At 39.0% G+C, this 13344-nt stretch overlaps 1 protein-coding gene across 1 annotated transcript in view; it reads left to right on the forward strand.

Moving 5' to 3' along the window:
* The window catches only part of ACER3 (alkaline ceramidase 3), a 157945-nt gene that overhangs the window by 87738 nt on the left and 56863 nt on the right, over nucleotides 1-13344 (forward strand). Inside the window, exon 4 of the mRNA XM_047752005.1 lies at nucleotides 11415-11467. Within this exon, the coding sequence (XP_047607961.1) occupies nucleotides 11415-11467 (53 nt within the window). The remainder of the gene's footprint in view (nucleotides 1-11414; nucleotides 11468-13344) is intronic.

Below are 13344 nucleotides of genomic sequence, written 5' to 3' on the forward strand. Positions count from 1 at the left end.
ATAATGTTTTTTAATTTTTTTCATTTTTAGAGTTTTATTGAAGTATAGTTGATTTGCAGTGTTGTGACTTTCAATGATGTTTTATAGTTTGTGTGTAATTCTTTTGTTAAGTTTATTCATAAGTATTATTTTCTTTTAATGCTATTGTCAGTGAAATTTCTTAATTTCATTTTCCAATTTCTCATGCCTAATGCATAGAAATACCAATGACTTTTGCATATTGCTTTTGTATTCTGCAACTCTAGTGAACTTGTTTTTTTTACTTCTTACAGTTTTAATATGTGTTTATGTATGGATTTATGAGGGTTTTTGTGTATAAGATCATGTCATATGCAAATAGAGATAGTTTTACCTCTTCCTTATCAATTGAATACCTTTTACTTATTTTTCTTGCCTAATTGCCCTGACTAGAACTTCAGGACACTTTTTTTTTTAATCAAAATATACTTGATTTACATTATTTTAATTGGTTTCAGGTGTACAGCGTAGTGATTCAGTATTTTTGCAGATTATACATCATTATAAGGTATTATAAGATAACAGCTGTAATTTTCTGTGCTATGCAAAACAATGTACATACACACTTTGAGGAAGTAATTTCACTCCTAGGAATACTTCCTAAGAAAATAAACAGAGACAGGGAAAAGATCTGTCACTAAGATGCTTATCACAGTTTTTTTTTTTTTTTTTTTTGTCTTTTTGCTGTTTCTTTGGGCTGCTCCCGTGGCATTATGGAGGTTCCCAGGCTAGGGGTTGAATCGGAGCTGTAGCCACCGGCCTACGCCAGAGCCACAGCAACGCGGGATCTGAGCCACATCTGCAACCTACACCACAGCTCACGGCAACGCCGGATCGTTAACCCACTGAGCAAGGGCAGGGATCGAACCCGCAACCTCATGGTTCCTAGTCGGATGCATTAACCACTGCGCCACAATGGGAACTCCGATCACAGTTTTACATATGATAAAGATTTTTAGATGATCTAAATTGTTTAACAGCAGGAAAATTGTTAAATATACTGTGATACGTGTTTAAATGCAATGTGGCCATTTAAAGTAATGTTTTGAAGACCACATGAGAATGTCGTAAAACACATAAAACTTTATATAATATGACATCAACTTTATAAACAGTAGTAAAAAGACTGGAAGTACATTTTCCCTCACTTATATTCCATTTTTATGAAGTTTGTTATCCTTGGCCCCAAATTAAAAAAAAATTTTTTTTAATTTTAATTTAAATTTTTCTTTTTTGGCCGCCCCGTGGCATATGGAGTTTCTGGGCCAGAGATGAGATCCAGGCCATAGTTGGGACCTATGCTGCTGTGGCAACACTAGATCCTTAACCCACTGTGCTGGGCTGGGAATTGAACCTGTGTGTCAGTGTTCCAGAGACACCATCGATCTCATTGCAGCACAGTGGGAACGCCTATGGCCCCAAATTGTAATAACTCCCATGCACCCATATAGATATCCTTAAAGCCCTTGCCCCTTGCTTTTTGAGCAGTATTCAGCCTAGATCAAGATCATTTTTTTTTTGGTCTTTTTAGGGCCACACCTGCAAAATATGGAGATTCTCAGGCTAGGGGTCAAATCGGAGCTGCAGCTGCTGGCTTGTGCCACAGCCACAGCAATGCTGGATTTGAGCTGCATCTGCACCTACACCACAGCTCATGGCAATGCAGGACCCTTAACCCACTGAGCAAGGCCAGGGATTGAACCTGCATCCTCATGGATACTAGTCATATTTGTTTCTGCTAAGCCACAACGGGAACTCCAAGATTAAGTTTTTGCCTATTCCATGCCTGAACTGAGTAGCTAAATGTTGCTCACAGAAATCACAACCCTTTGTTAAATGATCTCACTTTTAAATTATTGAACAAAAATCTCAAATAAGCACTCAGTGCCATAAAGCAGTACAATTACATTTCCCTGATAATTCTTATTTATTTATTTATTTTTATTTGAATTTTATTACGTTTATAGGTGTACAATCATCACAAACAAATTTTAAGGCATTTCCATCCCAAACCCTCAGTGCATTCCCCCCCCCCCAACCTGTCTCCTTTGGAAACCGTAAGTTTTTCAAAGTCTGTGAGTCAGTATCTGTTCTGCAAAGAAGTTTATTGTGTCATTTTTTCAGATTCCACATGTCAGTGATAGCATTTGATGTTGGTGTCTCATTATCTGACTGACTTCACTATGATAATTTCTAGGTCCATCCATGTTGCTGCAGTTGCTGTTATTTCCTTTCTTTTCATGGCTGAGAAATATTCCATTGTGTATATGTACCACATCTTCTTTATTCACTCCTCTGTCAATGGACATTTAGGTTGTTTCCATGTCTTAGCTATTGTAAATAGTGCTGAGATGAACATTGGAGTACATGTGTCTTTTCGAGTCACAGTTTCCTTTGGATAGATGCCCAGAAGTGGGATTGCTGGATCTAATAGTAGTTCTATTTTTAGTTTTCTGAGGCATTTCCACACTGTTTTCCACAGTGGTTGCACCAATTTACATTCCCACAGTATAATAGGGTTCCTTTTTCTCCACACCCTCTCCAGCATTTCTTGTTTGTAGACTTTTTGATAATGGCCATTCTGGCTGGTGAAGGTGGTACCTCATAGTGGTTTTGATTTGCATTTCTCTAATGATGAGTGATGTTGAACATCTTTTCATGTGTTTTTTGGCCATCCGTATGTCTTCTTTGGAGAATTGTCTGTTTAGATCTTCTACCCATTTTTGATGGGGTTGTTTTTTGGTATTGAGCTGTAGGAGGTGTTTATAAATTTTGGAGATTAATCCCTTGTCAGTCGATTCATTTGCAAAGATTTTGTCCCATTCTCTGGGTTGTCTTTTCATTTTGTTCAGGGTTTCCTTTGCTGTGCAGAAACTTTTAAGTTCAATTAAGTCCCATTTGTTTATTTTTGTTTTTACTGACCTAAGAGGTGGATCTGAGAAGATGTTGCTGTGGTTGATGTCAGAGAGTGTTTGGCCTGTGTTTCCTCTAAAAGTTTTATAGTATCTGGTTCTAGGTCTTTAATCCATTTTGCGTTTATTTTTGTGTATGGTATTCTAATTTCATTCTTTTACATGTGGCCATCCAGTTTTCCCAGCACCACTTATTGAACAAGCTGTCCTTTCTCCATTGTATATCCTTGCCTCCTTTGTCATAGATGAGTTGGCTGTAGGTGTGTGTGTTTAATTCTGGGCTTCCTATCTTGTTCCACTGATGTATATTTCTGTCTTTATGCCAGTACCATATGGTTTTGATGACTGTTGCTTTGTAGTATACTCCAAAGTCAGGGAGCCTGATTCTTCCAGCTCCATTTTTCTTTTTCAGGATATCTTTGGCTATTCTGGGTCTTTTGTGCTTCCAAACAAACTTTAAAATGTTTTGTTCGAGTTCTGTGAAAAATGTCCTTGATAATTTGATAGGGATTGCATTGAATCTGTAGATTGCCTTGGGTACTATAGTCATTTTGATAATATTGACTCTTCCAATCCAAGAACATGGTATGTCTTTCCATCTACTTGTGTCATCTTTGATTTCTTTCATCATCATCTTACAGTTTTCAGAGTACAGGTCTTTTGTCTCTTTAGGTAGGTTTATTCCTAAGTATTTTATTCTTTTGGATGTGATGGTAAACAGGATTGATTCCCTAATTTCTCTTTCTGATCTTTCATTGTTAGTATATAGAAATGCTGTCGATTTCTGTGTATTAATTTTGTATCCTGTGACTTTGCCAAATTTATGGATGAGCTCTAACAGTTTTCTTGTAGAGTCTTTAGGATTCTCTAGGTATAGTATTACATCATCTGCAAATAGTGATAGTTTTATTTCTGCCTTTCCAATTTGGATTCCTTTTATTTTTTTTACTTCTCTGATTGCTGTGGCTAGAACTTCCAAAACTATGTTGAAGAGTAGTGGTGAGAGTGGACATCCTTGTCTTGTTCTTGATCTCAGCGGGAATTCTTTCAGCTTTTTACTATTGAGAATGATGTTAGCTGTGGGTTTGTCATATACGGACTTTATCATGTTTAGGTAGGTTCCCGTTATGCCCACTTTCTGAAGGGTTTTTGTCAGAAATGGGTATTGGATTTTGTCAGAGGCTTTTTCTGTGTCTATTGAGAGGATCATCTAGTTTTTATTCTTCAGTTAATGTGATATATCATACTGCTCGATTTGTGGATATTGAAGAATCCTTGCATCCCTGGGATAAATCCCACTTGGTCATGATGTACAGTCCTTTTACTGTATTGTTGGATTCGCTTTGCTAGTATTTTGTTGAGGATTTTTGCATCCATGTTCATCAGTGAAATTGGCCTGTAATTTTCTTTTTTTGTGGTATCTTTGTCTGGTTTTGGTATCAGGGTGATGGTGGCCTCATCAAATAAGTTTGGGAGTGTTCCTTCCTCTGCAATTTTTTGGAATAGTTTCATAAGGATAGATGTTAGCTCTTTTCTAAATGTTTGATAGAATTCACCTGTGAAGCCATCTGGTCCTGGACTTTTGTTTGTTGGAAGTTTTTAAATCACAGTTTCAATTTCAGTACTTGTGATTGGTCCATTCATCTTTTCTATTTCATCTTGGTTTAATCTTGCAAGGTTGTGCTTTTCTAAGAATTTGTCCATTTCTTCTAGGTTTTCCATTTAGTAGTCTCTTCTGATCCTTTGTATTTCTGTGATGTCCGTTGTTACTTTTCCTTTTTCATTTCTAATTTTATTGATTTGAGTCCTCTCTCTTTTTTTCTTGATAAGTCTGGCTAGGGGTTTATCAGTTTTGTTGATCTTTTCAAAGAACCAGCTTTTCGTTTCATTGATCTTTTCTATGGTTTTCTTTGTTTCTATTTCATTGATTTCTGCTCTGATCTTTATGATTTCTTTTTTTCTACTAACTTCAGGTCTTACCTGTTCTTCTCTCTCTAGCTGCTTTAGATGAAAGGTTAGCTTGTTTATTTGAGCTTTTTCTTGATTCCTGAGGTGGGCTTGTATTGCTATAAACTTTGCTCTTAGAATGACTTTTGCTGCATCCCATAGGTTTTGGAGTGTCGTGTCTTTGTTGTCATTTGCTTCTAGGTATTTTTTAATTTCCTCTTTGATTTCTTCAGTTATCCATTGGTTGTTTGGTAGCATGTTGTTGAGTCTCCACGTGTTTGTGTTTTTTTGCAGTTTTTTTTCTTGTTGTCCATTTCCAGTTGAGTAGCCTTGTGTTCGGAAAGATGCTTAATATGATTTCAGTTTTCTTAGAGTTACTAAGGTTTAATTTGTAGCCCAGGATGTGATCCATCTTAGAGAATGTTCCATGTGCACTTGAGAAGAATGTGTATTCTGTTGCTTTTGGATGGAATGTCCTATAAATATCTATTAAGTCCATCTGGTCTAGTGCTTCATTCAGGGCCTGTGTTTCCTTATTGACTTTCTGTCTGGATGATCTGTCCATTGCTGTAAGTGGGGTGTTAAATTCTCCCACTATGATTGTGTTATTGTCGATTTGTCCTTTTAAGGTTGTTAGCAGTTGCCTTATATATTGTGGTGAACCTATGTGGGTGTGTAGATATTTACAATTATTATATCTTTTTGGAGTGATCCTTTGATCATTATGTAGTGACTTCCCTTGTCCCTTAAAATATTCTTCATTTTAACATCTATTTTGTCTGATACAGGTATTGCTACTCCAGCTTTCTTTTGATTCATGTTTGCATGGAATATTTTCTTTCATCCTCTCACTTTCAGTTTTTATGTGTCCATAGAAGTGAAGTGGGTCTGTAGAAGACAGAATATATGTGTCTTGTTTTCGTATCCATTCAGCCAGTCTGTGTCTTTTGGTTGGGGTGTTTAGTTAGTCCATTAACATTTAAGGTAATTATTGATATGTATGTTCTTATTGCTGTTTTATTAATTGCTTTGGATTTGTTTTTGTTGCTCTTTTTTCTTCCTTTCTTCTCTTGTTCTCTCCTCTTGTGGTTTGATGACTATCTTTTGTGTTATATTTGAGTTGATTTTTCTTATTTGTTTGTGTATCCATTGTAGGTTTTTGGTTAGCAGTTATTCTGAAGTTTTGATCTGAGAGTCTATGTATATATGAGATTGTTTTAAGTTGTTGGTCTCTTAACTGCAAATGCATCTACAGTGTCCTGCATTTGTACCCTCCACTTCGCACAATTTCTGATTTTGGCAGCATAATTGTGCATGGATGATTTCGTATCTTTACTGTATATATACCTTTGCTCATGAGCCTTGTCATTTGTGGTATTTTTGTTTCTGGTTGTAGCCTTTTCTTTTCTGCCTAGAGAAGTTCCTTTAGGACTTGTTGTAAAGCTGATTTGGTGTTGCTGAATTCTCTTAGCTTTTGCTTATCTGTGAAGCTTTTGATTTCTCCTTCAAAACTGAATGAGAGCCTTGCTGGGTCAAGGAATCTTGGTTGGAGGTTTTTTCCTTTCATCACGTTAAGTATATCATGCCACTCCCTTCTGGCCTGCAGAGTTTCTGCTGAAAAATCTGATAACCTTATTGGGGTCCCTTGTGTGTTATTTCTTTCTTTTCCCCAGCTGCTTTCAGCATTTTCTCTTTGTCTTTAATTTTGGTCACTTTGATTAATATGTGTCTCAGGGTGGTCCTCCTTGGGTTTATTTTATATGGTACTCGTTGTGCTTTCCTGGATTTGAGTGAGTGGGTCCTTTCCCATGTTAGTGACGTTTTCGGCTATTATCTCTTCGAATATTTTTTATGTCCCTTTCTCTTCTCTCTCTTCTCCTCCTGGCACCCCTGTAATACGGATGTTGGTGCATTTAACTTTGTCCCAGAGTTCTCTGAGACTCTCTTCATTTGTTTTCAATCTTTTTTCTCTTCTGCATTCGTGATTTCCACTAATCTGTCCTCCACCTCGCTTATTCATTCTTCTGCCTCCTGTATTCTGCTGTTGGCTGCTTCTAATGAATTTTTTATTTCAGTTATTGTATTTTGCCGGAGGCCCACTCCGGCAGCCAGGGAGCACTCACTTCCCGATCGGAGAGGGATGTGGCATCGGCAAATGTACAGTGACGGAGACAGCCTCTTTGTCCTTTCTTTCAGGGCACTAGACTGCTCAAACTTTATTGGCAACAGTGGTTGATGATATAGACAGTTTTTCACTACAGATTACAGTGTTAAAAGTACATTGGTTAACTATTACATGGTATAGCAGCTATGCATCCTGTTTTAAGATCTCTATCTTAACTAAACTTAGTGAGTACTTTGAAGAGGCCATAAAACACAAGAATTTAGCATTTACAAACTTTGTTTGTAGACTGGTGCTTATCCTCAAAGCATTATGGCAGGGAGACAGTGTAAGTAAATATAAACCAACTTAATTAAACTAGCTATCACTAAAAAGCTTTTAAAATCAAAGACAAAACTCATAGCTAGGTTTTTTGGATAAGATATGGCTAACTTCTATGGACCTCATTAAAATCCTAACTCTAAAGTTTATTATATAACTAGTTAATAGATAAACACTATGTTTTAACTAAGTTGGATTTAAATAGGGGAAAAGTCCTTCAGGATGAAATTTTTATTATACTATTGTTGTAATTTTGTTAAGTCACAAATCACCACAGGACAATAAGAATGGGAAATAAGAATAATAAGTAAATAATCAGGAAAGACTGAGGAAAACTGAATAACAAATAAAGCAGCAGGAAAGACTAGGTCACCCGAGAAACAATCCATGTTCTCCAGCGCAAACATGGAAATTGCTTTCCCAGGAAAGCCTTAATTCTTCCCCATCAGCATCGGAGTGAGAGCTGTGTACCTGAGGCCTGCCCTCGGCTTGTACCGTGCAGGCAGGCTTTCATCCTGACCAGAGGCCCACCTTTGGCATGCACCGTTCAGGTGAGCTTTTTTCCTGACCAAAAGCCCACCTTCGGCTTGTACCGTTCGAGTGGGCTCCCTTTCTTGGTTAAGAACCTACCTTCGGGAGTTCCCGTCGTGGCGCAGTGGTTAACGAATCCGACTAGGAACCATGAGGTTGCGGGTTCGGTCCCTGCCCTTGCTCAGTGGGTTAACGATCCAGCGTTGCCGTGAGCTGTGGTGTAGGTTGCAGACGCGACTCGGATCCCGCGTTGCTGTGGCTCTGGCGTAGGCCGGTGGCTACGGCTCCGATTCGACCCCTAGCCTGGGAACCTCCATATGCCGCGGAAGCGGCCCAAGAAATAGCAACAATAACCAAAAAAAAAAAAAAAAAAAAAGAACCTGCCTTCAGGTTTTTCTGCCATCAGGCAAGGTCCTTTTTTTGAGTCCCTGCATTTTCTCGGCTCCCCGCAGTATTTTGCATCTCTTCTTGCTTAAGTTTTATATCTTGTATTTCTTTGCTCAGTGTTTCCTGTAAATTATCCATCTTTGCCTCCAGTTTATTTCCAGTGTCTTGCATCATCTTCAGCATCAACAGTCTCAGGAGGCTGAGAATCTCCTGATCACTTAGGTGTTTTTCCAGAGTTTTTTCTTTCTCCCTTATCTGAGTTAGAGTTCTCTGTCTTTTCTAGGTTTTTGGTGTGGTGACCTTTTTGCAGATAATAGAGTTGTAGCCTCTCTTACTTCTGGTGTCTGCCCCCCTTGTTGCTGAAGTTGGTACAGGGGCTTGCTGTAGGTTTCCTGATGGGAGGGACTGGTTCCTGCCCACTGGTATTTGGGGCTGATTGCTATCCCTCTGGTGGGTGGGGCTTTATCTTTGGGTGAGATTAGAAGCCGCTGTGTGCCTGGGGGGTCTTTAGGCAGCCTGTTTACTGATGGGTGGGGCTGTGATCCCACCTGGATTGTTGTTTGGCCTGGGGTTTCTCAGCACTGATGGGTGAGGCCAGATTGTCCCAAAATGGCCACCGCCAGAGAAATGCAGCCTGATGAGTATTCCCAAGAGCCTTTGCTTCTAATGCCTTTCCCCCACAACAAGCCACATTCACCCCCTGTTTCCCCAGGAGATCCTCTAAGAGCTTCAGTCAGGTCCGACCTAGATTCCTATGGAGGCTTTGCTTTGCCTTGGGACCCAGTGCATGTGAACGTCTATGTGCGCCTTTCAAGAATGGGGTCTCCGCTCCCCCCAGTCCTGTGGAACTCCTTCACACAAGCCCCACTGGCCTTCAATGCCAGATGCTCCAGGGGCTCTTTCTCCCAGTGCCAGATCCCCATGCGTGGGGGCTTGACGTGGGGCTCAGAACTCTCACTCCTGTAGATGAGTCTCTGTGAACTAGTTACTTTCCAGTCTGTGGGGCTTCCCACTTGGGATGTATGGGGTTGCTTATATCGCATAATCGCCCCTCCTACCTCTTGGTGTGGCCTCCTCTTTGTCTTCTGGAGTAGGAGATCTTTTTGAAAGTTTCCAGTCCATTTGGTTGTAATTTTGTTGTTTGATGAGAGAAGTTGAGCTCCAGTCCTTCTAATCTGCCATCTTAATCCTGTCTCCCGCTTTCGACATTTAATTAGAACTCCTAATCTTTTCCAGCTTCCAGAGGCTTCCCACATTCCTCAGCTGGTGTCTGCCTTCCTCTGTTTTCAAAACCAGCAAGAGGGGTTCAGGTCTCTCCCATGCTGCCATGTCTCTGATTTTTCCTCCCTAATTTCATTTACCATTCTCCAGAACAGTTATTTCACTCCTGTTCCTTTCTTTAGATTTCTTTTCACATCTCTTTTGCCTCATACCCTATTCTCCTCACTGAGATCTTCTTCAGTGTTTCATTGAGAATATAGAAGGAATCAATTAAGAACTCCCTCATTTTTCTGTCATCACCCTCCTCCTCCTGTTGTTATGGAAGAAAGGTACCAGATCCTGTCAAAGTCCCCTTACCAGGACTCTGAATTTATCTCCTCCCTCCTACTCAAAGATTTCACTCCTGCTCTTAACATATCCCACCCCAGTCTTTTGCTCCACTACAGTCTTTAGAAAGTCACTGCATTCAGCCACTGTCATCTGCATACAGACATGTTCAGATAGTTCCTATCTTTTGGAAATTATTCCTCCTTTGACCCTGTGTCCAGACTAGCTGTTGAGTCCTTGTTCAGTTCCTTATCATATCACAACTACTTGATTGTCTGTGCTCTTTCTCCACTTACTCCCTCTCTTTCCCTCCTAACCCAGTTAGGCCTCTCTTCCCTTTACTTCGCAGAAACTGCGGGGGTCAAGGTCAACAGTGACCTTCATCTTGCCAGATGCAATAGATGCATTTTTTTCTTCTTCTTCTTATTTGACCTTTCAGTAGCATTCCATGTAATGTTTGCTTTTTTCTTCATAAAACATTTGTCTTGGCTCCCAAGTTTTCCTTGTCTTATGGAAAGGGGAATTACCCCAGCTTTCTTTGTTACTTACCCCACTATCCCTTCTTAGTCCTGGGCTACCTTCTCTATATTTTCTGCTAGGTGATCTTACATAATCTCAAAGCTATGAATATGCTCTATATGCTCATGATTCAAAACATCTGTCTTCAGTTCTGACCTTACCTTAGAGATCTAGATTTGTAAATGTATCTTTTTTTTTTTTGCTTTTTTTTTAGTGCCGCACTTGTTGGCACATAGAAGTCCCCAGGCTAGGGGTCGAACTGGAACCACAGATGCTAGCCCATGCCATAGCCACAGGCATGGATCCAGGTCACATTCGCAACCCACACCATAGCCCACGGCAACGCCAGATCCTCAACCCACTGAGCAAGGCCAGGGATCGAACCTGCATCTACCTGATTAGATTGTAAATTCCTTGAGAGTAGTGAATTTGTCTTTTCATCATATTCTCAGCTCCTAATGTGTTGCCCAGCACATAGATATATTATTAAAAAATTAATAAATGCATATCTATTTAATACATTCTCTAGGATTGATTTCAGTATTAGGAATAACTTAACCTCAGCACTTAGCTTAGTGTCCAGCTTGTCATTTAATACGTACATAATAGCTATGGTTATTATTGCTAATACTATGGGTATTATTTTTCAGAGACATTTAGACATCACTTAGATTACCTGGCTTCTCCCAGCCATTAGTATCTCTTCTTGTGTGTATGAGTGGACATTTTACTTATCTTAGGTGCTATAGGATGGGGGAAAATGCAAAAGAATACTGATAGGTAGGACCTGTCACCTGTAGATGGTGGACATCATTCTTTCCTGGAGATATTATTGTTGTTTATGATACTGAGTGATCCAAGCTGTCCAGTGAGTCAGGCATCCTACTTAGGTATATATGGTAGGATAGGCATCTGGATAGATAAACTCATTTGTTCAGAAACAACTAAATATATATACCCAGAGTAAATTTGATGATGATGAATATATGAGGATTAGTAAGAGAGTATTAGATTATAAGAGGTCTTAATCATTCTGATGTTTTACTTTAGATTCACATAATAATTGCAGGTCTGCAATATTCAAGTCTTGATGTCTTTGTTTCTTATAGCTCTTGGATGAACTCCCAATGATTTACAGCTGTTGTATATTCGTGTACTGCATGTAAGTATTTATGTTTATAATTCATTTCCTTGATATGTTTTGAAATTCATATTTGTGTCATAGGAAAGTAATATAATTAATTCAGTTTTATTACTGGGACATTATAATAGTGCAGAAGATGACTTTTGTGATCTCAATGAAGAGTATCATCTCTGGGAGTTCCCGTCGTGGCGCAGTGGTTAACGAATCCGACTAGGAACCATGAGGTTGCGGGTTCGATCCCTGCCCTTGCTCAGTGGGTTAACAATCCGGCGTTGCCGTGAGCTGTGGTGTAGGTTGCAGATGCGGCTCGGATCCCGCGTTGCTGTGGCTCTGGTGTAGGCCGGTGGCTACGGCTCCGATTCGACCCCTAGCCTGGGAACCTCCATACGCCGTGGGAGTGGCCCAAGAAATAGCCAAAAAAAAAAGAGTATCATCTCTGTAAAGTTATAATAATGTTTATAAATTTTTGTGATCTCAAGACCTTATAGCCAGTTTAAATAGGATCTTACTTAAATTTGACTTAAATTGCATAATTTGCCTTTCCTGGAGTTATAAATATGTAAAAATTTAGGTAAGTATTTTAAATATCATGTGTTTTATGTATTATATATTTGTATTATATATTTATCTACTCTATACCTATAATTGTACTGAGCAGCATACAAAGTCTTCTCTAATTTCTCACAGTTGTGCAAGATAAATGGGTATTTTCCTCATTTTATCTAGGGCTATGAGGAGAGCTTATCCTTAGGTGACTTGCTTAAGGTTATGCAGTTAGTAAGAGTCAGAGTTAGAAACTTGGTTACAAGATTAATAACCATAACCTGTAAAGTCTACTTTCTGTTCCCTAGTGCTAGTACTTAAGACTTCTCTGAACCCCTTACATGATGGTTATGATTCTTTTCAACATGATCGTTATCGCTAGCTCAAGAATATCTTATAAAGATATGTAAAAATTAAAATAGTTTGAAAAAATATATTATTGAAAGTACATCATTGAAGACTTTTAGTGTAAAGTTAAAATAATTTTAAATTATTTTAGGCTTTGTGGGTCTGTTGTTTCTGTTGCAGCTCTTTAACTCTGCTGTTGTAGTGTAAGAATAGCCGTAGGTAATAGGTAAACCAATGGGTGTGACAGGTTCCAGTAAATTTTATTTATAAAAACAGGCTTAGGTTGAGAAATTGGTTCTTGAACTATAATTCGCTGCCCCGATCTAGAAAAATATTTTCAGATGAACTTTTTAATAAGTCATCGAGTCACAGATTTTAAAGTAAAAGAGATCTTGGAGTTCCCATTATGGTGCAGTAGAAATAAATTCACCTAGTATGCATGAGAATGTGGGTTCACTTCCTGGCCTTGCTCAGTGGGTCATGAATCTGGCATTGCTGTGAGCTGTAGTGTAGGTCTCAGATGCAGCTTGGATCCTGTGTTGCTGTGGCTGTAGCATAGGCTGGCAGCTATAGCTCTGATTTGACCCCTAGCCTAGGAACTTCCATGTGCTGTGGGTATGGCTCTAAAAAGCAAAAAAAAAAAAAAAAGTTGGATATGTAACTCGTAGGTAAAAATATGTTCATATTTCCTTATTCACTGTATGTTTCCTAGGTGTCAGCCTATCCTAGCGAGTAGGCATATGAATAGAAAATGATTTTATCCCTGCACACAAGGCATTCAGTCTGGTTCGGGAGACAGCTAAGCAAAGAAACATTTGTAATAGAGTGGTATTTTCTGTGACAGTGTATCTTAGCCAGGGATCATTAGTTCCAAAAAGGAAAAACCTACTCAAGCCACTTGATTTATGGGAGATTTTTTATTGTAAGGACATGAGGGAATTATAAGGTACCCAGTAGCAGGAAGTACAGCTCACTAGAACTGGAAGGGCAGCTTCTTTCTCTCT

Source organism: Phacochoerus africanus, chromosome 11 (assembly GCF_016906955.1).
Source record: "Phacochoerus africanus isolate WHEZ1 chromosome 11, ROS_Pafr_v1, whole genome shotgun sequence".
NCBI lineage: Eukaryota > Metazoa > Chordata > Mammalia > Artiodactyla > Suidae > Phacochoerus > Phacochoerus africanus.